At 46.7% G+C, this 25,444-nt stretch overlaps 1 protein-coding gene across 1 annotated transcript in view; it reads right to left on the reverse strand.

Moving 5' to 3' along the window:
• LOC138283650 (multidrug and toxin extrusion protein 1-like) overlaps positions 1–25,444 on the reverse strand; it is a 446,218-nt gene that overhangs the window by 171,150 nt on the left and 249,624 nt on the right. The window contains exons 8-10 of the mRNA XM_069221586.1: positions 24,523–24,620; positions 1,851–1,964; positions 1,690–1,757 (exon numbers count right to left, since the gene is read on the reverse strand). Of these exons, the coding sequence (XP_069077687.1) occupies positions 1,690–1,757; positions 1,851–1,964; positions 24,523–24,620 (280 nt within the window). The remainder of the gene's footprint in view (positions 1–1,689; positions 1,758–1,850; positions 1,965–24,522; positions 24,621–25,444) is intronic.

The raw sequence follows: 25,444 nt of genomic DNA on the forward strand, positions 1-25,444 counted from the left end.
CACCAAGTCAGGTGGGGCTATGTGCCACATGTACCCATGGGCCAATAACACCAGACCTACATTTAACTTATTTATGAGTCAGAAATAATGACCCTTTGTCCAAGGCTGACATGGATTCAGAACAATGAGTTGCCAGCACGCTATTTGCATGCCAAATGATGTGTTAAATGGTCAACTACCTGCCTGGAATGCATTATATATTCATTTGTAAATGAAAAGCACAAGGTCTGCCTGGGGGTGCAGCTTATTGCTGTTAAGCGTGCATGCCCACTAGGGGCATTCACAGCAGGGAGTGGCCTTGCCTGTGGCCAGGGCTAGCTTTAGGGCTGTGCGACTTGGAGGGCGGGAGGCAATGAACTCAGGGGGTGGGTGCTGCGTTTAACAATAACGTACGATTTAAAACCACCTGCTGCAGAGTTCCTTGTGAATCCAGCTTTTAGGCAGCAACCAAACTGTCAAGATAACTCTTTTGATTAATGTTCCTGCTAGTGAGAGGGATTGGAGTTTTGTCTAGTGGGAGTTCTGTCTCGCCATAAAGTAGTGCAGATGGTTAATATAACTGCTGCAAAGAATATATCAGTATTTTATGTGGCTGGCTGAGTGGATTAGTAAAGCCAGCCTTGACCAACGCTATAAATCTAATGAAATATATGTGAGCAAGTGGCCATGGATAGATAAAGGGCTGGGTGGTAGTGAGGGAATCCGAGGAGGAGGTCATGGGGGTGCCCAAAAAGATTGATGTAGCTGGTGCCATTGGAGGCAAAGCCAGCCCTACCTCTGGGTTTTGGGGTGAATATGTGCAGCAGGAGTCAGTACTCCAATGCTGGTGGCTTAAATGCACCTCTGGATGGTTTCTATGAGGGGCGGTTTCTAAAGGCAAAAAAGGACACAATCTGTAGCCAGCTGTACTCAGAGCTGCCGCTGCCTTCATGGAGTCTCAGTGATACTGCTGGACCCAGACGCAGAGACAAAGAAGCCTGACAGTGCATACAGAGCCAGCAACAAGAATGGGCCTATGAGGAAGAGAACCAGTGATTAAAATCATTGTGTGTGTGGTAAGGTAAAGGCAGCATGAAATATGAGGAATTATCACATGATCACATTACTTCCATTAGTGCTCGCCAAGAGAGACTGTGAATAGAAAACGTACGTTTGCAAAATAACCTGGGCTGGCCTCAAAACGTCAAAACAACGAAACAAGCCAATGTCTGTAAGGGGGTCCCCCAAACATGTGAATGGCTGAATCAAGCAGACCCAAAGTCAATTTTGACATCTTATGTTTATCTATGTGTTGTTATGTATGTTGTGTGGTCAAGGGTCTTTCAGAGCCTATAGCTGTCCGTAGCCAGAGTTAAAAAATACGCTTTAAGCCATAGGTTCACAACTTTTGGACTTCTGTGGACCCCCACTTTATCATTACTGGAACCCAGGGACCCCCACTGAATCATTATTGGAATCCGGGCCCTCCTCTCCCGACTAAGTCATTACTGAAAGCTGGGGACCTAATCGGTTAATATTATTTAAGTTTCTAAGCAGTAACGGACCACCTGAGGAGGCTTCACGGACGCCCAGGGTGGCCTCGGACCACAGGTTGGGAACCACTCCTTTAAGCAATAGCATTGAGAAGCCAGTCATCATGAACCCGAGTCGACACATTTCTTTGCCAGTTTCCTGTCCTTAACCTCTTACCATGTAGGCAACAGTACAAATCTGGTACATAACAGATTCTGCTCCCAGCTCTGTCACACTGATTAGACCTGTAAAATGAAAAATTTAAGTGTATTTTAATATGAGATTTTAAGGAAAAAATGTTTAAATTAATTCATGAAATTGAAATATTTTATAAGCACCTGCAACAAAGTTCCCAATTTCATAGATCCACCATTCGAAACACAGAATCAACATGCTAGGTACAGCTAGCGATGTGAAGGGACCCCACTCTTGGAGACACTCCCAAGACCAGCCTGCAATGATAAAACATGATACAAACTATTAGTAAAAGTTCAAGAATGAAAAAGCGTAGGTGTCTAAGCTGGTTCCATTGTATAAACTAGAAATGCATGGCCTTTGGCGTTGTAGTTGTCGCCACCATAACGTGATGGTAATTATTGTACAGCCCATCATATCAGTCATGTACCCCCGATATCTTGCATGCTTGATTTTCTCAGGGACTGCGCCCAGGATCAAGTATAGATCATCAAACATCCTTGCGTACTCTTCAAAGATTGTCCCTGGAACAATAAGTATGGTTCATTGAAAATGGGACAAAGCAGAGATCATGTATCAGGATTAAAGCAAACAGAAAAATGTGCTCAGTGGAAAGATGACTCCATCTTTAGGACAGATCCTGGACTCTGCCTGAGGATGAATCTAGCAGAAAAAAGATTCAAATGATGTTGATGGATAACCAAAAAAACAAATTCTCTCTTTCATCCATAAAAGTAACTGCTGCTAAAGTAATCATTGGCAATGCCAAACAGTCTCACCTCTGACACTATGGTGCACAGCTATTGGCATTACCAATTGCTACTGGTTATGGCAATACCCAATTAAAGATAGTCAGTCATGTGAAAACACACATGTGCACACCGTGGCTATCTTACAATGATTTTTGTTATACTTTATCACAAAAATCAATCCAAGATGGCAGTTTGTCTCCATGCAAGTGCATGGGTGGCAGCCATCTTGACATATACCAAAAGAAGCAATGGTATATTCAAAAGTGCATGAGAAAAATAACCAAATTATTTTATATAAGACGAGGCCTGTAAATGTGCTGCCATAATCAGGTGAGACTTCAAATCATGAAATTCATGTTTTTGAGGATATTTCTTAGTATTTGCAAACAATTTTTCATCTTGCCAATTCAGTTTCAGGAGTGGCACTTAGGGGGTTGAAATAATTGTTGTACCTCTGTTGGACTTTTTTTTTGCGTATGCAGGGTCATCCCCAATCTTTTTGCCTCCTGCTTCCTATTTTTCTGACCTGTTGCTTTTGGCTTTTGAACTCTGAGCACTTTACCACTGCTAACCAGTGCTAAAGTGAATATGCTCTCTGTGTAAATTGTATGGTTGATTTGTTTATCCATGATTGGCATATCTGATTTACTGGCAAGTCCCTAGTAAAGTGCATTATAGGTGCCAGGGCCTGTAAATCAAATGCTACTAGTGGACCTGCAGCACTGGTTGTGTCACCCACATAAGTAGCTCTGTAATCATGTCTCAGACCTGCTCTGCAGTGTCTGTGTGTGCAGTTTTAACTGTAAATTCGACTTGGCAAGTGTACCCACTTGCCAGACCTCAACCTTCTCTTTTCTTACATGTCAGACACCCCTAAGGTAGGTCCTAGGTAGCCCCAAGGGCAGGGTGGGGTGTATGGTTAAGGCAGGACATATAGTAATGTTTTTTATATGTCCTGACAGTGAAATATTGCTACATTCGTTTTTCACTGTTGAAAGGCCTGTCCCTCTCATAGGTTAACATGAGGGCTTCCTTTAAATCTGATTAAAGTGTAGATTCCCTTGGGGAGCGGATGGACATGTGGAGTTTGGGGTCTCTGAGCTCACAATTTAAAAATACATCTTTTAGTAAAGTTGATTTTAAGATTATGGCCCTCATTCTGACCCTGGCGTTTGGAAACCGCCAGGGCAGAGGAAGCACTGCCAACAGGCTGGCGGTGCTTCCTGGGCCATTCTGACCGTGGCGGTAAAGCCGCGGTCAGAAAAGGGGAACCGGCGGTTTCCCGGCGGTTTACCCCTGGCCCAGGGAATCCTCAAGCAGCGCCGCCATGGGGATTCCGACCCCCTTCCTGACATCCTGTTCCTGGCAGTTTTTACCGCCAGGAACAGGATGGCGGGAACGGGTGTCGTGGGGTCCCTGGGGGCCCCTGCACTGCCCATGCCACTGGCATGGGCAGTGCAGGGGCCCCCTAACAGGGCCCCATAATGATTTTCAGTGTCTGCTTTGCAGACACTGAAAATCGCGACGGGTGCCACTGCACCCGTCGCACCCCTACAACTCCGCCGGCTCCATTCGGAGCCGGCTTCATTGTTGAGGGGCCCAGCGGGAAAGCCAGAATGGCCGCCGTGGTCTTTTGACCGCGGTGCGGTCATTCGGCGGTTCCCTCCAGGCGGACGGCTCCCGCCGCCCGCTGGGGTCAGAATGACCCCCTCTGTGTTTAAAAATGCCACTTTTAGAAAGTGGGCATTTTCTTGCTTAAACCATTCCTGTGACTCTGCCTGTTTGTGGATTCCCTGTCCGGGTCAGTTTGACAGTTGGGCTGGTTGCACCTCACACTAGACAGTGACACAAAGGGAGCTGGGGTGTAGCCTGCAAATCCTGTTGAGCCATCTGTGCTAGGAGGGAGGGAAGGAGTGCTCACTCACACCTGAAAGGGCTGTGCCTGCCCTCACTGTAAGGAAATGCCTTCTTCGCATGGTTACCCCCTGACTTTTTGCCTTTTGTTGATGCCAGTTATGATTGAAAGTGTGCTGTGACCCTGCTAACCAGGCCCCAGCACCAGTGTTCTTTTCCTAAACTGTACCTTTGTTCCCACATTTGGCACCGCCCTGGCACACAGATAAGTCCCTTGTAAATGGCACCCCTGGGACCAAAGGCCCTGATGCCAGGGACGGTCTCTAAGGGCTGCAGCATGTCTTATGCCACCCTGGGGACCCCTCACTCGTCACATGCACACTGCCTCACAGCTTGTGTGTGTTGGTGGGGAGAAAATGACTAAGTCAATATGGCACTCCCCTCAGAGTGCCATGGCCACCCCACACTGCCTGTGAGATAGGTAAGTCACCCCTCTAGCAGGCCTTACAGCCCTAAGGCAGGGTGCACCATACCACAGGTGAGGGCATATGTGCATGAGCTATTGCCCCTACAGTGTCGAAGCAAAACCTTAGACATTGTAAGTGCAGGGTAGCCATAAAGAGTATATGGTCTGGTAGTTTGTCAAACACGAACTCTACAGTTCCATAAAGGCTACACTGAAATCTGGGAAGTTTGGTATCAAACTTCTCAGCACAATAAATGCACACTGATGCCAGTGTGGGATTTATTGTAAAATGCACCCAGAGGGCATCTTAGAGATGCCCCCTGAATACCAGTCCGACTCCTAGTGCTAGGCTGACCAGTTTCTGCCAGCCTGCCACAACCATACGAGTTTCTGGCCACATGGGGAGAGTGCCTTTGTCACTCTGTGGCCAGGAACAAAGCCTTTACTGGGTGGAGGTGCTTCTCACCTCCCCCTGCAGGAACTGTAAAACCTGGCGGTGAGCCTCAAAGGATCATGCCTTTTGTTACAGCACCCCAGGGCATCTCAGCTAGTGGAGATGCCCGCCCCTCCGGCCACTGCCCCCACTTTTGGCGGCAAGACTGGAGAAGACAATTAGAAAAACAAGGAGGAGCCACCCACCAGTCAGGACAGCCCCTAAGGTGTCCTGAGCTGAGGTGACCCCTACCTTTAGAAATCCTCCATCTTGAGATTGGACGATTCCCCCAATAGGATTAGGGATGTGCCCCCTTCCCCTCAGGGAGGAGGCACAGGGAGGGTGTAGCCACCCTTCAGGACAGTAGCCGTTGGCTACTGCCCTCCTGACCTAAACACCCCCCTAAATCCACTATTCAGGGACACCCCACAACCCAGGAAATCAGATTCCTGCAACCTACACAAAGAAGAAGGACTGCTGACCTGAAAGCCCTGCAGAGACAACGGAGAAGACAACTGATTTGGCCCCAGCCCTACCGGCCTGTCTCCAGACTCAAAGAACCTGCACAGCGATGCATCCGACAGGGACCAGCGACCTCTGAAGCCTCAGAGGACTGCCCTGAACCAAAGGACCAAGAAACTCCTGTGAACAGCGGCTCTGTTAAAAAACAGCAACAACTTTGCAACTTTCCTGCAACTTTTAAAGACCTCACTCTTCCCGCCGGAAGCGTGAGACTTCATCCTCTGCACCCAGCGCCCCCGGCTCGAACTCCAGAGAACCAACACTACAGGGAGGACTCCCAGGCGACTGCGACCTCGTGAGTAGCCTGAGACGACGCCCCTGGATGCCCACAGCGACGCATGGAGAGAGAATCCAGAGGCTCCCCCTGACCGCGACTGCCTGTAACAAGGAACCCGACGCCTGGACCAAGCACTGCACCCGCAGCCCCCCGGACCAGAAGGAACCGAACTCCAGTGCAGGAGTGAACCTCAGGTGACCCTCTGCCTAGCCCAGTCGGTGGCTAGCCCGAGAAGCTCCCCTGTGCCCTGCCTGCACCGCTAGAGTGACCCCTGGGTCCCTCCATTGATTCCTATACAAAACTTGACACCTGCTTTGCACACTTCACCCGGCCACCCCTGTGCCGCTGAGGGTGTGTTTTGTGTGCCTACTTGTGTGTCCCCCAGTGCTCTACAAAACCCCCCTGGTCTTGCCTCCGAAGACGCAGGTACTTACCTGTTGGCAGACTAGAACCGGAGCACCCCTGTTCTTCACAGGCGCCTATGTGTTTTGGGCCCTCCTTTGACCTCCGCACCTGACCGGCCCTGTGTTGCTGGTGCGGTGACTTTGGGGTTGCCTTGAACCCCTAACGATGGGCTGCCTATGCCTAGGAACTTGAACTTGTAAGTGCCTTACTTACCTGAAAAACTAACCAATACTTACCTCCGCCAGGAACTATTAATTTTTGCAGTGTCCACTTTTAAAATAGCTTATTGCCATTTTAACTAAAACTGTGGATGTTACTGCTCTAATTCAAAGTTCCTTACTTACCTGTGTAGAGTACCTTGCATTTTATGTATTTACTTCAAATATTGAATCTTGTGGTTCTAAAATAAATCAAGAAAATATATTTTTCTCTATAAAAACTATTGGCCTGGAGTTAAGTCTTTGAGTGTGTGTTCCTCATTTATTGCCTGTGTGTGCACAACAAATGCTTCAAGCTACCCTCTGATAAGCCTACTGCTCGACAACACTTCCACAAAATAGAGCATTAAAATTATCCAATTTTGCCACTATCTTACCTCTAAGGGGAACCCTTGGACTCTGTTCACACTATCTCTTACTTTGAGGTAGTTTATACAGAGCCAACTTCCTACACTCACACAATGCAGTCTCCAACTCCCTGGTGTGTGCCTGGGGCCTGGCCTGGGCAAGGCAGGATTTCACATTCAAAAGAGACTTTACTTTCAAGTAGGCCTACTTTAAAGGAGAAATTGGGTATAAGAAGGACACCCAAAACCACAGACTTTAGAACACTTCTGGAAACCAAGAGGAACCTCTGCCTAGAGAATAGCTGAAGGGCTGAGGAAGAAGAGCTGCCCTGCCTGTGACTGTGCTTTGTGGAGCTATCCTGCAGTTGCTGCTTCTGCCAGAGTAAGAGGGCAAAGACTGGACTTTGTGTGCCTTCCATCTTGTGAAGATCTCCAAGGGCTTGATTTACAGCTTGCCTCCTGTTGTTTGAAGTCTCAGGGACAGCAAAGACTTCTCTCTGCCAGCACCTGGAGTCACTGGGAAGACTCCTACTCTGCCCTGTGGTGCACATCCAGTTCCTGGGACCCTGAAAGGAGAGGCTGGCAGCCTAAGAAAAGGAAATCCACGCACAGGATGCCTTGCGGTGAAAAGATCAACGCGACTCCGATCTGTGGCTGAAGAAACAATCCGCCGCCAGCTCCACGGCTGAAAATCGACACTCGCCGGAAACGCGGCAGAAGAATCGACTCATGGAGCTGGAGAAACAACGTGCAGCATCGCTGACGGAGGCTGGGAGATAGCAACCCGTGCTGCGTGGTTTTGAGATCATCGTGCGGCTGGATTTCCGATGCAAACACCGCTGGGCGTGTAAAAACAACGCAGGGCCTGCCCGGACCTGAGAGTGCTGACCGGATCGATGCATCGCTCTCCTGCGGAGAGAAGGAACAATGCGTCCGACCCGACGAAAGGAGAAACGACGCAAGGTCCTGCTTGTGAGTGGCATCGCAAGCCCTTTCTGACGCACACTCACCCGTGTCGGGTTATTTTTGATGCACCTAAGGTACATTTTCACACTAACAGTGTTAGTGTGTCTTTTAACCTACATAAAGACTCTTTTTGCTTTTTAATTGATAACTTGACTTGTGTATTGTGTATTTTTGTCATTTTGGTCTTGTTTTGTTTAGATAAATATTTCCTATATTTTTAAACCTGTGTTGTGTCATTTTCTAGTGGTTTCATTAGGTTACTGTGTGTGTTGGTACACATACTGTACACCTAGCACTCTGAAGTTAAGCCTACTGCTCTGCCAAGCACCAAGGGGGTAAGCAGGGTGTAGGAAGTTGGCTCTGTATGTACTATTTCAAAGTAAGAAATAGCATGCACAGAGTCCAAGGGTTCCCCTTAGAGGTAAGATAGTGGCAAAAAGAGATAATTCTAATGCTCTATTTTGTGGTGGTGTGGTCGAGCAGTAGGGTTATCAGAGGGTAGTGTTAAGCATTTGTTGTACACACACAGGCAATAAATGAGGAACACACACTCAAAAGACAATTCCAGGCCAATAGGTTTTTATATAGAAAAATATATTTTCTTAGTTTATTTTAAGAACCACAGGTTCAAGATTTACAAACAATACTTTAAATGAAAGGTATTTCACTCAGGTATCTTAGGAACTTTGAATCATCACAATAGCATGTACAGTTTTGGCAAAAATGGCAATAAGCTATTTTAAAAATGGACACTGTGTAAAAATCAACAGTTCCTGGGGGAGGTAAGTATTTGTTAGTTTCACAGGTAAGTACAACACTTACAGGGTTCAACGTTGGGTCCAAGGTAGCCCACCATTGGGGGTTCAAGGCAACCCCAAAGTTACCACACCAGCAGCTCAGGGCCGGTCAGGTGCAGAGGTCAAAGTGGTGCACAAAACACATAGGCTTCAATTGAAATAGGGGTGCCCCGGTTCCAGTCTGCCAGCAGGTAAGTACCTGAGACTTTGGAGGGCAGACCAGGGGGGTTTGTAGGGCACCGGGGGGACACAAGCAGGCACAGAAAGTACACCCTCAGCGGCACAGGGGCGGCCGGGTCCTGAGTGCAAACAAGCATCGGGTTTTCAATAGGATTCAATGGGGAGACCCGGGGGTCTCTTCAGCGATGCAGGCAGGCAAGGGGGGGGGCTCCTCGGGGTAGCCACCACCTGGGCTAGGAAGAGGGCCGTCTGGGGGTCGCTCCTGCACTGGAGTTCGGATCCTTCAGATCCTGGGGGCTGCGGGTGCAGTGTGTTGTCCAGGCGTCGGGTTCTTTGAAGCAGGCAGTCGCGGTCAGGGGGAGCCTCTGGATTCCCTCTGCAGGTGTCGCTGTCGGGGCTCAGGGGGGTCAACTCTGGCTACTCACGGGCTCACAGTCGCCGGGGAGTCCTCCCTGTAGAGTTAGTTTTCTGCAGGTCGAGCCGGGGGCGTCGGGTGCAGAGTGGAAAGTCTCACGCTTCCGGCGGGAAACGTGTGGTCTTTACAAGTTGCTTCTTTGTTGCAAAGTTGCAGTCTTTGTGGAACAGGGCCGCTGTCTTCAGGAGCTTCTTGGTCCTTTTAGATGCAGGGTAGTCCTCTGAGACTTCAGAGGTCGCTGGACCCTGGGGGACGCGTCGCTGTTGCAGTTTTTCTTGAAGTGGATAGACAGGCCGGTAGGGCTGGGGCCAAAGCAGTTGGTGTCTCCGTCTTCTCTGCAGGGCTTCAGGTCAGCAGTCCTTCTTTGTCTTCAGGTTGCATGAATCTAGTTTCCTAGGTTCTGGGGAGCCCCTAAATACTGAATTTAGGGGTGTGTTTAGGTCTTGGAGGGCAGTAGCCAATGGCTACTGTCCTTTTGGGTGGCTACACCCTCTTTGTGCCTCCTCCCTGAGGGCAGGGGGGCACATCCCTATTCCTATTGGGGGAATCCTCCAAAATCAAGATGGAGGATTTCTAAAGGCAGGAGTCACCTCAGCTCAGGACACCTTAGGGGCTGTCCTGACTGGTGGGTGACTCCTCCTTGTTTTTCTCATTATCTCCCCTGGACTTGCCGCCAAAAGTGGGGGCTGTGTCCAGGGGGCGGGCATCTCCACTAGCTGGAGTGCCCTGGGGTATTGTAACACGAAGCCTGAGCCTTTGAGGCTCACTGCTAGGTGTTACAGTTCCTGCAGCGGGGAGGTGTGAAGCATCTCCACCCAGAGCAGGCTTTTGTTTCTGTCCTCAGAGAGCACAAAGGCCCTCACCACATGGGGTCAGAAACTCGTCTCTCAGCAGCAGGCTGGCACAGACCAGTCAGTCCTGCATTGAACAATTGGGTAAAATACAGGGGGCATCTCTGAGATGCCCTCTGTGTGCATTTTTTAATAAATCCAACACTGACTATGGTGTGGGTTTATTATTCTGAGAGGTTTGATACCAAACTTCCCAGTATTCAGTGTAGCCATTATGGAGCTGTGGAGTTCGTTTTTGACAAACTCCCAGACCATATACTTAATATGGCCACAACTGTACTTACAATGTCTAAGAATAGACTTAGACACTGTAGGGGCATATTGCTCATGCAGCTATGCCCTCACCTGTGGTATAGTGCACCCTGCCTTAGGGCTGCAAGCCCTGCTAGAGGGGTGACTTACCTATGCCACAGGCAGTATTTTGTGTGCATGGCATCCTGAGGGGGATGCCATGTTGACTTTGCCTTTTTCTCCCCACCAACACACACAATCTACAATGGCAGTGTGCATGTGTTAGGTGAGGGGTCCCTTAGGGTGGCACAACATATGCTGCAGCCCTTAGGGACCTTCCCTGGTCACAGGGCCCTTGGTACCACTGGTACCTTTTACAAGGGACTTATCTGTGTGCCAGGGGTGTACCAATTGTGGAAACAATGGTACATTTTAGGTGAAAGAACACTGGTGCTGGGGCCTGGTTAGCAGGGTCCCAGCACACTTCTCAGTCAAGTCAGCATCAGTTATCAGGCAAAAAGTAGGGGATAACTACAACAGGGAGCCATTTCCTTACACAGGGGTTAGCTGAGGGTGATTCTCTTTTGCGCTGACTAGAGTGAGGATCCTTGCTTAGACAGGGGGTAACCTGACTGTCAACCAAAGACCCCATTTCTAACAACCTCATTTATAGGAATTTGTTAGTTATGGATGCAAGAGGAGCCACTTGGCTTTGTGAGATAAGTAAATATGACATCTCTTAAATGCTGCTATGTGTAACATAAGGCTGATTATACATCTGCACAGGATTTCACAATAATTAGCCACTTATCTGTTATCACATATTTCCTAAAAATCATGTAATTACTAGCTGGTTCTGGCGTTTTGGGATGTACCAAGAATATATATCCCTTAACAAAAATGATTTGTGACAATTTGGTAATATATAAATATTGATGTATATAGATGTTTTTTTTTTGTTGCTCAATGTTTCATAAAGAAAATGAAACACAAAAACTTTGATGTGTTTGTTAGGTATTTCTATCATTTCTATTGTTTATTTAATGTTTTTTAAAAGGTGGTTAGGCACTCCTGATTTGCATCATGGCCGTGACAAAGACCTGTTGGTTGAAACACCTTGCAGAATAAAGCTTTCCTGTTAAAGATGCATCTGGGAGTGCAAGTTTTCCTTTGGTAGCGAGGATTGTTTACCAAACACTTTTTCATTTATATGGCAGCCTGTTGCAGTTTCTCGTCCCTGCCCCCTTTGGGTGGTAGAAATCAGGAGTTACAGGATACTGGTGCTTGACAGCAGGTAGGAAGACAGATGAAACGTCCACTCCTAGTGAGTGGTAGCAGTTTTTCTGCTCCTGCCACTGGGAGCTGAATTACTGTTGGCTGTCACTGCCAAGCTAGAGAAAACAATTATGTCCCAAGGGTCGGCTCCTCAGGATATAGGGAGCTAGCCCTGGAGTGTTTCAGTCCCCAGGGCTAAAAACGGCCCAGGAGAGGTCAACGCAGCCCCCCTCCCCTTTCAAAAATTGTCCAAACCTCGAGGAGGTGGTGGTCCCACAAGCTGTAAATGGCTCGAGGAGGGGTAGCATGTTGCCCCCTTCCCCTTTAGTATCAATCTGCCTGACTTGAGGGAAGTAGTGGTCCCTGGGGCCATAAGAGGCCCTGGAGGGGGGTCAGCATGGCCACTCTCTCTTCATGGCAAATTTATTGGAGGTAGTGGTCTCCACTGCCCATATCAGCCATGGGGAGGGGGGGTGCGTGTGCCCTCATCCTCAAAATATTAATCTATAAATGCCCCGGGGACCTGGCACACCCAGGGGCCAATCCGTAAACAAGCACTGGAGACTGCACATTTTTTTAAGTTTTTCCTGAGACCCCTGGATCCTCATGATTTTCATGAGAAATGTTTAAAAAAAATGCTTTTTGGCCCTGGTGGGGTCCCTGGAGACCACACCACCTGGCTTCAAAGCTACAGCCAAGCTACCGAAAACAGCTTGTCCCAGGGTGGGCACCCCAGGCCATAGCAGGAGCCAGCCCTGGGGAGTGGAGGTCCCCAGGGCAATCAGTGGCTTCATGACGGGGGCCACATGGACCCCCTCCAACGTGAAGGAAGCCCTGGGGATGTGGTGGTCCGAGGGGCTAGTGGGGGTCCAAAACAGACCCCATATGTATAGTTTACTCTTTTCCCCAGGGAGGTTGTGGTCCCCGAGTCAGTGGGGATGCTGTGCGGCCCCCCCCACACAAAATAAATGTAGCCCCGGGGAGGTAGTGGTCCCTGGGGAGGTGGGTGTCCCTCACCTATTATAAGTGTGAAGCCCCGGGGAGGTGGTGGTCCCCAGTGCTGTGGGAGGGGGGTGCACAATCAATTTTAATCAAACCCAGGGTACGTGGCAGTTCCTGGGGCTGTGCGGGAGACTGATGGGCCATCCCCGATCCATTAATTGTTTTTGTCCATGGGAGGTTCTGGTTCCTGGGGCACGAGGGGGCACGCTTCATTTTAATAATGCCCCCGGGTCTTGGCCCCTCTGGGGGCTTAAACCACAGGAGCCCGTGCTTCATTTTTCTTTTTTACTTTTTGCCAAATTTGTGGATTTTTAAAAAAAATTTAAACAGTATTTTTTAACAATGCTTTTTTAGCCGTGTGGGGGTCTGTACCCTGGCCCCTTTTCTTAATTGTAACTTTTTTTGTGGGACTTGGCTGAAGGTGAGTCCCAACTTGGCTGACAGCACTTACTTGTTGAAGTGTTTTCAGCTAATCAGATCTCAGTACGAGACCAGGAGGGGTCGCAAATCCTTCACAGCCCTAGATATAGAAATTTGGATTTTCCTTAATTTCTCTAAAACTTCTGAACGGATTTACACACAATACCAAAAAGGGCTCTTTCTGGACCAAGAGCTACCTTTCTGCCACATTTGGTGCAATTCCTGTTCAATTTTTCCTATGAGAATTAACATTGGAACCGCTCTAAAATTCACCCCCCGTTTATCTCAGCCCACTTCACGGATCACCCCAAAACTTTCCAGACAGCAGCTCACATGACCGTCGAATTTTGGGGGGAAATTTTCGTGAAGGTTTGTCGAGCGGCACCAAAGATACAGGCAAGCAAAAAACTGCTTTTTCTATAGAAACTTGGTTCTAACTATAACTACCTAGTGGGGACCGCCACTAGGTAACATATTACTATTCTATATTCAAGTTATTCAAGTTAAATAGAGGTGGAGTTAGTAACTTAGTAAATCAGTAAATCTTCACATATCTCTTCACATTGACTTTCATGATTTTGTTGTAGTTGGTATTTTGAGTACAATATGTTGGCAGGAAAAAAATTTGATACTCAATATTCTGAAATACAGCCCCCTCCCTGCAAGATTCCCTAAATGTTTTGATGACAGACAACTGCACTCTAAAGGGCATCTTTATAATCTCCTAGCACCACGTTGCACCACATTAACGTCATTATTTTTTACGTTAATGTGGGCCAACAAGGCCGAAATCCCTGCACCGTATTTACAGAGTGGTGCAATGCATGCATTGCACCACTCTGTAACCTTTTGCACTACATGATGCCTGCGCTAGGCATAATGTATGCCAAGGGCCAAAATAATGGCACAAGGAAATCTATAAGACTTCCTTGCACCATTTCTTACCGAACATTCAATGTCTGCTTACAGAAGGCGTTAAAAGGGGGCTTCCATTATTTAGAATAGGCCCCTATGTACTCTGCAGGGGTATCGCCAAACTTTGCAGAGTACATCAATAGCGTCACATTGAATGACACTATTTTCCCCTACCCTGCGCCATGGTGCGCCATATTTTAAATATGGCTCACACATGGTGGCAATAGGGGGGACGCTAAGGGGTGCAGGGAAAGTGGCGCTCTACTCTGTGCAGTCTCACTTTCCATAAATCTGCCTCTGAGTGTTAGACACCAACCCTAAGATAAAAGTCCCCTAGAAGACCTGGTGATGATGATTCATGTTACAGTGCTAAACGTGGAATCCATTACCATTACACCATAACTGGATGAAAACGTAACACTATTTAAATGTCTTTGGCTTCAAAATCCTTCAAGACAATAGATCTATTCTATCCAGATCCCACGACAAATCTCAGTGCTGCATGGTTAGTTTCTTAACAATCACTGTGGTGGTTGACAACACTGCAACGCCAAGATAGAAAGCACCCATAACCTCAAAGTATGCATAGACAGTGGCAAAATGAATTACATTTACCATTTGATAGAAATCAATGCATAGAATTCCTTTTGCATTCTTATTTTTAAGGAATAACTGCAATGGTTGCAGGTTTTTTTGACAGAGAGATTTATTTCAGTGCTTTACTTCAGGGAACATTGAGACATTACTTCTGATGTATATCTTTTACAGTGGCAAACAATTGCTTTGGGTGCTTTTAGTTCTCTGAGTCCTCCCCACCCCTAAACACAATCCATCCCTGATGCACTCATAAGCCCCACACACCATTGATCCCTGCTCCCTAAAAGCCTCTCATCACTCCTAAATTTCATCCATTCCTAACCCCTAAACTCCACCCATTTCTGAACCCTAAAAAAAATTCACCATGCCTAAATTACACTCATCCATGAAGCCTGAAAGCCTTTCCAACCCCTAAACTCCACGCATCCTTGAACCCTAAAATCCTTTACTACCCCTAAACTCCACCAATTCCTGAACCCTTATTTTGGACTTAGCACTCTCTGTACAGACATCCCCAAACCTTTTGCATTCACCCTCCTGTTTTCCAAACCCGTTTTTGTTCGGTATTTAAAACGTTAGCAATGCAATTTTAACCTTTACATGTCCAGGTCGTGAAAAACTCTTAAGTTTTCACTACTGTAAGGCCTGTGTATCCCTTAGGATAACAGTTGATTACCTTATTACATTTAATAAGTGATCACGTTCAATTGGGAGCAAGTAAGAACATCGAGTTTGGTCGCTAAAGAATTGTAATTTAAAACCCTCCTTATTGATAAAGTTGTATTTTAAGTCACAATTCTGAAAATTTTACTTTTAGAACATTGACATTTTCTTATCCTAAATATTTGGTGCCTGCAGTCTCTATCCTGGGTTGCATAACTAAGTGTAACTGGCAGTTGGTCTTTGTTTATTACTCCAGACAGTGAAACATAGGAGGCATAGATGTTGGCAAGATGGGTCATCTCTGACTTCATAATGGGGTGGGGCTGTCACCTATCACACTTGCAAATCACAAAGATTCTGCCTCAGCAGGGTTTCACTGTATTCTTTTGTGCCCACAGACAAGCTCGAGCCAGGGCAGGGAGGCAGGAAATTTCAGATACCTTTATCAGGGAAGGACTCTAGAAACTTCTCTCACTGCAAAGTGAGCACAAGGTATAAGTAGTGGACTCTCAGACACAACTTTCAGCACATTCTTGAGCTGTGGAAGACACAGAAGAAGGACTTCCCTGCTGCCCTGCTGTCTTGCTGCCCTGTTATCTGAGTGAGAAGACCTGACCTGCATCTTGAACCCAGGCCCACCAGAGTGATCCCAAGGGCTAGTTGGCTGGCCTACTGATCAGAGCCACAGAGAGAGAAAAGGCTCCAACCACTCTGAACCCTGAACCAGGACTCTGCCTGCTGTGAGTCCTGGCCCCCTAAGTGGTAACAGCCCAGTCCTGGATCCTTGGAAGTGGGCCTGAAGGTGCTAAACCAGCCCAGCTGTGACCCTAGTAGAACCGATGCAGCACGATGCATCGATTCGCAGCTCTGCAGGGGAACCTCCAGCGTGCAATGCATTCCCACAGCTCCTGGCAATCACCATTTCATGATGTATCCTTGATACAGGACCTTGCATAGCAGCCCTGACGCTCCTTTGAACCACAGCTGCGCAATGCTTCCTTATCACAAAACTTCGCATTGCAGCCCCGCAGCCTATGTGTGGCACACCCTTGAGGCAGAATCTTGAAACCCTACTCAACCATGATTTAAGGTGTTTTGTTCAGGGGACCTAACTTGGTCCCTATATCCGACCTGCACTCCATCACAGTCGGCCTGAACTTGTGACTTTCTCCTGGTTCGGCATAGCCAGATAATCGCAATTAGCACTTTGTACATTTAAGCACTATTTCTAGTTAAATCTATAAAACTGCACATCTCTCATTTTACTAATTACAGTTTTGTTGTTTTAGTGTCAAATAATTGATTACATTTTACTCTATTCTTCTAAATTGATGTGGGATTTTTCTTGTGTTGTGTTCTGCCTTTATTACTGTTTGTGTGCCTCATAAGCACTTTATACATTTGCTCTAAGTTAATCCAGACTGCTTTTATGTCAAGCTACCAGAGGGTTAAGGGACAGGTTCATTTGGGGTTTGCTTGCAAGAATGCAAATGCAAGGACGAAGTCGTGCTGTCACCTGCAGGCTTCCATCCTAGTATTCACAGTATCTGTTAATTGAGGAGCAGCATCTGCATGGCGGACTAGATGCTCTCCTGTAAGTCTTCCGAGTTCCCACTAATATTTCAAAAACACTCTGTAAACATTGGTCAAGAGTAATCAAAATGACAAGACGTATGAACTTTAAGTGGGAAGTGAGCAGGCAGTGTGTATTGAACCAACTGAGCAGTTAGCATAAACACAGGTACACAAAGATGAGGATTGTTGTGGGGAGGAGACAACTGGTGAACACTTGAAATTTTCAGTGACACAAAGCTCCAAGATTTGCATGTGACAGGAAAGGTCTGAGGAGGACCCTTCAAAATCTATTTTACTACCATTGCTTGCACTGGAGTCAGAAGAAGCAAATCTTATCCCTGAATAGTGCAACACTTTCCCTTCTGTTGCTCAGGTTTAGTGGGAATAGTAAATCTGACCTTTCCAAAATCCATCACTTGCCCTACTGTTGGTTGCATTGGGGTGGGAATAGTAAATCTGACCCCTCCAAAGTCCATAACTTTTCTTCCTGTTGCTTACATTAGAATGTCAATAAGAAATTTGGCCTTTCCAAAATCCAACATTTTAACTATAGATGCTTAGTTTTGCATGGGAATAGTAAATCTGAGCCCTCCGAAGTCCAATACTTTCCAACTGTTACTTAATTTGGAGTGGGAATAGTGAAATTGACCCGTACGAGTCTGTTTTTTTATGGTATGTGAATTTTTTGTTTTTATTATTTAAGCTTTATTTTTGTGATGTAATTTTAAAAGGTATTTAATTAATTTACTTTTTTAATTATGCATTTTTCGGGGGGAGTAATATTATGTTGTTAGACAATTGTTTTATATTAATGATTTTATTGGACATGATTAATTTTAATTTATTGTGTTATATTTATTCTTAATTACTGTTAGTATTTTGTATTTGTCATTCATGTTTATTTCATAATTGTTGCTGGTACACCAAAGACAAGCACGTCTGTGCCCATCCACGCACCGACTGTGCACAGTGCCAGCCACTATGTTGTACACCCCCACAGCATGGAGCTTTTCAGGACCCTAGGACTTAGATGAAGTAGAAAGTGGAGAAATTACAAAAGGGAAGAGCTTCTTGCCCTGAAACCCCCTTTTGCTCAGCTACAGCGCTGCAATCCATGTGTGCGTGCTACTGATATGGTCACCCCGTAGTACCTACAACAGGGATAGCACCAATATATAAAGGGAAAGAAGTCCTTCGCTCTGGGTTTATTAGTACCAGGTCTATCCGTGAACATGCTAGAAGTTAAATTCCTACTTGAGGGCTCAGGGACAGATTTCCATTCATTACAGAAAAATGGGCCTCACCAGACAGCAATCCAGAATTTGGAGAGGTTTGCAATGATGAATATGACATCATACAGGTAAGGAAGGGTTAGAAGGAGGGATAGGGGCGATTTTCAGGCATACTGTAAAATGAATGGCTCTACCAGTCGCTCCTCCTACAAGCTGTGAATTAATGGTCCTTAATCTAAATATTCATCTGTCTGCTAATAAAAATATCCTAGTGATAATATGCTATCTGCCTCCCGATCCTGATTCCAATTTTGATCACAACTTAGTGAACTTTCATGACATTCCTGGAAAGTTTTTTCTCGATCTAGATAAATAAATTATGGAACTGTTTTTGGCCACTGGGAAGAAGTGAGGTAGCCTAGCCATGCTCAGATGGACCCGAAGACAGGGGAAGGGGGAAGAGTGGAGGTGCCATGCAAGGAGCTTTTCTATCTGGATACCTAGATGCAACATGCGGTACATTGGCTAGATGAGGGAGGCAACTGGGAGAAATAGTTGTTGGAAGGTACACATGGGAAGGTATCCCTACCAGAACATATGATGCTGGGGAGGATGAGTGTCCTAGCTTCATGCAATATTTAATTGGACAGTTGTGCTGAATATTGGAATGGGTGGTTCGGAAAGTGCTGCCACGAGCACCCTATGCACCGAATTTGAGCAGCAGGACTCTCAGCCCCTTTGCAAAGATTACAAAGATAAGGTCCTTAGATCTCTGGTGGGCCTGAGGTGTAAATACCTATATTCCAATGACAGATTTGTTACATTGGCAGATGCAATGGATACTTTTAATTTGGGACTGGGGCAGTTCTTACAATTCACTAAGATTGCAGCTACAGCAAGGGGAATTCGGACAACATTCCCTGAGGTGTCTCCAAAGTCACTAGTAGCTTTACTTAATTTGACAGGTGCAAGGCGGTTGGTTTCTCACGCATACATTGACCTACGGGAGGTCTTTCCGTCACCCTACCTGGCAGTGTAGGGTAGGTGGCATGAAACCTTGGGAGAACCCTTAAAAATTCAGAACAGGGGGCTATACATGAGGTGGTGAGGAGGACCTCTACTGATGATCATTTCAAACTAATACAGTATAACTTTGTGCACCAGGTGCACACTCTCTACCCAGGGTGGGCGTCCTCCTTCCCTCGATGTTTACTGGCTGGTGCTGATTTTCTGCACATGGTATGGGGTTGCTTTGCAGTTGAGGATTATTGGCAGGTGGTAGTTCCTAGGCTGAGTGGGGCCACTGGTTGGACGATCACCAAGGATATCAGACAGTGCTTGCTAGGTCTGGTCCCGTTACGTAAAAAGAAGAAGCTTAGCCAGAAAGTTACACTATTGGGGCTGGTGCTTGAAAAACATAGGATTGTGATCTGGTGGCTCTTCCCAGACCCACAGCTTTTGGCGGACTGGCTGAGAGATGTGGCAGAGTTGGCTGTGGTGGAAGAAAGGCACATGCGAAAAACATGTAGGGACAATAAATTAATAGATGATACGTAAGCATGGGCGGCATTGCTTGTTAAAAAATCTTAGTGAACTTTCTCAGCCCACTGCTCATCACACACTCCAATTTGATCATGCTTGGAGACTTTAATTTTAATGTGAACAGCAGGGATGAGAAAAAGGCAACTGAATTGCTCACCTCTATGGGAGCAATGGGGCTTAATCAACACGTACCAGGTCCAACACATAGATTAGGACATAATCTGGACTTGGTGTTTGGTAATAGCAATCTCATATACAAAGCAGAAATAATGCCATTAATCTGGACCGGCCATTTTTTTGTGACATTCTGTTTAAATACTCTTTTTAAACCTTCACACAACAATATAAATAAAAACAGTATTGTCCAGAAGCTGGGCTAAACTTAGAACTTAAGCTTCTAAGCGCAGCATTTGCGTCATGTTTTGACGCAAATGCGGCGCAAACTTGCAAAATACAATTGTATTTTGTAAGTTTGCGCCGTTTTTGCGTCAAACGGCAGCGCAAAAGCCGTGCTAAAAAAGTATAAATATGGGCCTAAATGTCTGCCCCCTCTACCCATGGAAATTCTAGTAGCAACTATATAGAAGAAGTCGATGATACTTATCATGATTGGATTACACAATCTCTTGATATTGGGCTACTGGTAAAGAAAAGATGCAGCAGGAGAACTCCATCCACCCCTAGTACAATGGCCAATAAAGGGAAACTAGGGGGCATATTTATAAGCCCCTAGCTCCACCTTGCACTACATTAGCGTCTTTTTTTTACGCTAATGTGGCCCACGGAAGCCAAAATCCTTGCGCCATATTTACAATGTAGCGTAAAGCATGCATTGCACCACTTGATAACCCTTTGCGCTACATTATGCCTGGGCCAGGCATAATGTATGTAGAGGGAGCGTTCCCCTGTTGGAGGGGGACGAAAAAATGGCGCTAGAAAATCTAAGAGACTTCCTTGCATCATTTTTTACAGCACTTTTGAAGCCTGCTCAGAGGAGGCATTAAAAGGGGGCTTCCATCATTTATAATGGCCCCTATGTACTCTGCAGGAGTAGCGCCAGAATTTTCTTGCTTCTCCTGCAGAGTAAATCAATAGCGTCAATAAAAATTATGCTATTGCCCCTATCCTGCGCCATGGTGTGCGGTATCTTAGATACAGTGCACACATGGTGGCGGTAGGAGGGCACTAAGGGGCACAAGGAAAGTGGTGGTGCACTAGGTGCAGCACCACTTTTTTTCTTAAATATGCCCACCAGTTTGCATGTAAAAGGATGGAAAGGAAATGGAAGTGAAAATACCTCGACCAGGAGAAAAATTGGTATTAAGAGATTATAAAGATCTGGTAAAAAAGGTGAACGCAGGATATTTTGCTGAACAGATACTACATGCTCAAAATATGGAAAAAACAGTGTCCTTCATAGTAAAAACATTGCAAACCTCGGATTGTACAACACAAAGCATTGTACCATCGCAAGAGCAGTGTAATGGGATTAGGTCATTCTTCGAGAAAAAAACAAGGAACATTGTAGACAACTTAAAGGAAAATTACACATGAAACCCTCTTGCACCTGAACATGTCCTGAATCTAGAATCCACTATACAGGAAGAGAATAACAGGCTTGATATCAGCCTTCCAATTATAAGGGAAGATTTCCTGAAGTTGGTTGATTCCCCCTCTCTCCAAAATACTGGAAGGTACTTGCACCAGAGCTGGCCGAGCCTTTAAGATACATCTATAATCTTTCTCTGGCCACTGCTAAGGTTCCCAAGGCCAGGAAGCAAGTGTAAATTGCGCACTTACTCAAGAAACCATCCGCAAGCCCTAAAGACTTTGCTAATTTTAGGCCCATTTCTCTGCTGCCTTCCTTTTCAAATAAAAGCATTGGAAAGACATATCAATAAAAATATATTGACACATATTGGGGTCAGCAATTGGCTTGTTATGGCCCAATGTGAGTTTAGGCCTCAAAATGGGACCGAGACAGCTTTGGATGTGGTCAATGATGATATCAGGATGGCTGTGGACAGGGATCATCAAGAGGTTCTGGTACTTCTGGACCTGTCCGCAGCATTCGATACTGTGGATCAATCCATCCTGTCCAAGAGGTTGGTCGAATCTGGTATAGCGAGAAAAGCCTTCGACTGGTGCTTCTCTTATCTATCTGACTGCGAACAGGCAATTCAACTCCCCCTTTTCGCCCCAGCTTTGTCACACTAAAGCAGGGAGATCAGTTGGGCTCCTCTCTCAGTCCCGCCATGTTTAATGTATTCACCCAGCCTCTCACTGCAATCACACATGGGCTGAGAATTAACTCCAATTAATTATGCAGACGACACAGCTGACAGTCTTGTTCAGCCAAGGCTCTGTGGAGTCCTTTGACTCTTTTCACCAGGGCATGAAGAGAATAGTCAACTGGCTTAGATACAACTTGCTGCAGTTTAATACGAGAAAGACAGAGACCATGCTCTGCCAGGTGGGAAGGGAAGGCATCAGTCATCTAATTGATTTCTGCTGACAGGAAATTTGTCAATTCCCGTATAGGCAGACTCTGTACCAGAGATAGGGGTACAGCTAGACTTCACTCTCTCGTCAGTAGACCATGCAAAGAAGACATCCAATATTAGCTTTGCTCTTATGAGTGCTTTGTGTAAACTCTTCCCACTTCTTCTGACCAGCTGGCAATCCGACATTATCCATAGTACCATTATAAGCTGGACTGGGTATACGCAACCACAGCACCGAGACAGCACTCCTCGCCGCCACAGATGACATCAGACAGCAAATGGACAACGGCGAAACATCAGCCCTCATCCTCCTGGACCTATCCGCAGCCTTCGACACGGTCTGCCATCACACCCTGTTAACACGCCTCCACAAAGCCGGAATACAACATAAAGCCCTCAACTGGATCTCCTCATTCCTCTCCGGCAGAACCCAGAGAGTCCGCCTCCCACCCTTCCGCTCCGAAGCCACCAACATCATCTGCGGTGTACCCCAAGGCTCCTCACTGAGCCCGACGCTGTTCAACATCTACATGGCCCCCCTCGCACAACTGGCCCGTCAGCACAACCTCAACATTCTCTCTTATGCCGACGACACCCAGCTCATCCTCCTCCTCACCAAAGACCCACACACCGTCAAAGCCAACCTCCACGAGGGAATGAAGTCCATCGCCGAGTGGATGAGATACAGCTGCCTGAAGTTGAACTCCGACAAGACGGAGGTCCTCATCCTCGGACGCACCCCCTCCGCCTGGGACGACTCCTGGTGGCCCACCTCGCTGGGAGCCCCACCAACGCCAGCCAACCACGCATGCAACCTGGGTTCCGTCCTCGACTCCGCCCTCACCATGTCCAAGCAGGTCAACGCAGTTTCCTCCTCCTGCTACAACACCCTCTGCATGCTCTGTAGAATCTACAAATGGATCCCGACGGAAACCAGAAGAACGGTGGCCCAGGCCCTCGTCAGCAGCAGACTAGACTAACGCAAGGCACTCTACACAGGCATCCCAGAAAAAAACATCTGACGCCTCCACCGCATTCAAAACGCCTCCGCCCGACTGGTCCTCGACGTACCCCGCCACTACCACATCTCCCACCACCTGAGAGACCTCCACTGGCTCCCCGTGGACAAGAGGATCACCTTCAAGCTCCTCACCAACGCTCACAAGGCACTCCACAACGCCGTACCAGCCCACCTGAACAACAGACTCAACTTCTACGCCCCCACCCGCCAACTCCGCTCTGCCAACCTCGCCCTCGCCATCGTTCCCCGCATCCAGCGCAAGACCTCTGGCCGATCCTTCTCCTACCTTGCCGCCAAGACCTGGAACACCCTCCCGACCTCCCTGCGACAGACCCCAGGACCTTCTCACCTTCAGGAGACTCCTTAAGACCTGGATCTTCGACCAGTAGCAGCACCCCCCCCCCCTTCCAGCGCCTTGAAACCCTAACGGGTACGTAGTGCGCTTTACAAATGTTGTGATTGATTGATTGATATTGTAATGCCCCTTTCATAGGCATTCAAACTGCAGATGCCAAACTGGAACTTGGACAGACATGGAGGTCCTCCAAATCTACAGCCCTTGACTCCTTGCACTGGTTGCCAGTGAAAAAGTACATTTCATTTAAAATAGTGTGCTAGATGCACAAGACGGTCTACCAGTAGGCACCGCGCATCCTGGCAGATAGGATTATTCCGTACTAACCAGGCAGATTTCTCCGTTCAGCCTCTGTGCCTAAAATCCAGATTCTTGGTGCAAGAAAGCAAGAGCCGGAGGCAGATCCTACTCAGTTCAGGGACCCAAACTGTGGAATAGTATAACAGCACACATTCGACTGACTCAGGACCATTACTCATTGAAAACAATCATGAAAATGTGGATCTACAGTTTCCCCTCGGGATGGTTAGGCTTATGTCCCGCAGAGCCAGGATACCTGTAGGATTGCAGTTGAGTTTAACAAATGTTTTATATTAGTAATTTTTATAATATTAACTGCACTAGAAATGGGGCAGGTAGCCTTCATGATTTAGCATTACTGGCATAATTACCTTTGAACATTAAAGGAAACGAATTTCCTGCTGAGGGAGTTAACGCCTGTCTTCAATTTAACTCTAGATAGGGCGGATATGTCGACGGAGGCACAGAAGAGGTATCTGGTGGTTCCATGTTGGATTCTACTTTACCCCCTCCTCTAAATTCGGCACTGAACCCCAGAAATGGAAGAAATGTATGGTATTTCGCTTTATCACTCATACCCGCCACAACTACGGGACTCTGAATGAGCATGTGAGTGCACCCTGTATGTAAACAGCCTTGCTGCTCCCAGAACATTAAAAAAGTGTTGCGAAATGCAATGTCAATAACAAAGAAAACATACCTCCCCATGTCAGGGCGTGGAGTTTCCGTATCCGGATATATAGAAAAAGAAAAACCGACAAAGAGATCTGGGAAATGGTGTTAGCCAAGGCGGACCCCCTGCAAGGGAAAAACAGGAATGAGTTTCACTTCTTTTCAATGAAGAAAGCTTCTCTTGTACTGCATATCCCCATTCGATAAAACCGGGAGACCAGTTCCACAACAACCGATTACCATAACCCACTTATGCACTATTAATCCCCCTTATTCCCCCCACTGACCTACCCCATAAGCAATACGACCCAGGAGAGGATAAGAGCACATCTTTGGTCACTGAGCTAGGACATAACAATTGGTCCCGCGTACACCACACTGCAGTTCAAAACCTTCCAACCAAGCACTCCCTCACGCACTATACAAACGTGAAGACAATACTGTACGATTAGTTAATACTCCAAGGTGTATACATGCCATTCAATACATAATTAATATATTTTAATTTGAATATTCTATCATGAAGCTAAGTAAAACGATGGAAAAGTGGCAAATTTACAAGATCCAACTATAACAGTGTGGAAGCCAAAGGAAGAATAAAGGGAACTTATCAGATCGCTCCAGGAGCAGGTGGAACAGTTCACGACTGCAAATTATGCATCAGACGCACGAGAGGTACAGAAACTGCTCTAGCAAAATCAGCAGTGATTTTCATTGGCATCTCCGCAGCCTGGGACACTGCCGGCCGTGATATCAGACTGAAGCAGCAGGGTCAATGGACATGGCTCTCAGACAGCACTCCAGAGCGGATCTAATCATTACTCAAAACTGCAGTCAAAAAGGTTAAAATCGGTGTTGCAAAATACACCAGAAGAAAGGGTGTGTGCCTCTAGCACATGAGAATTTGTATAGTGCATGTATACTGTATATGTGTATCTGTATTTGCGTTA

The sequence above is a fragment of the Pleurodeles waltl genome, chromosome 3_1, assembly GCF_031143425.1.
Source record: "Pleurodeles waltl isolate 20211129_DDA chromosome 3_1, aPleWal1.hap1.20221129, whole genome shotgun sequence".
Lineage (NCBI taxonomy): Eukaryota > Metazoa > Chordata > Amphibia > Caudata > Salamandridae > Pleurodeles > Pleurodeles waltl.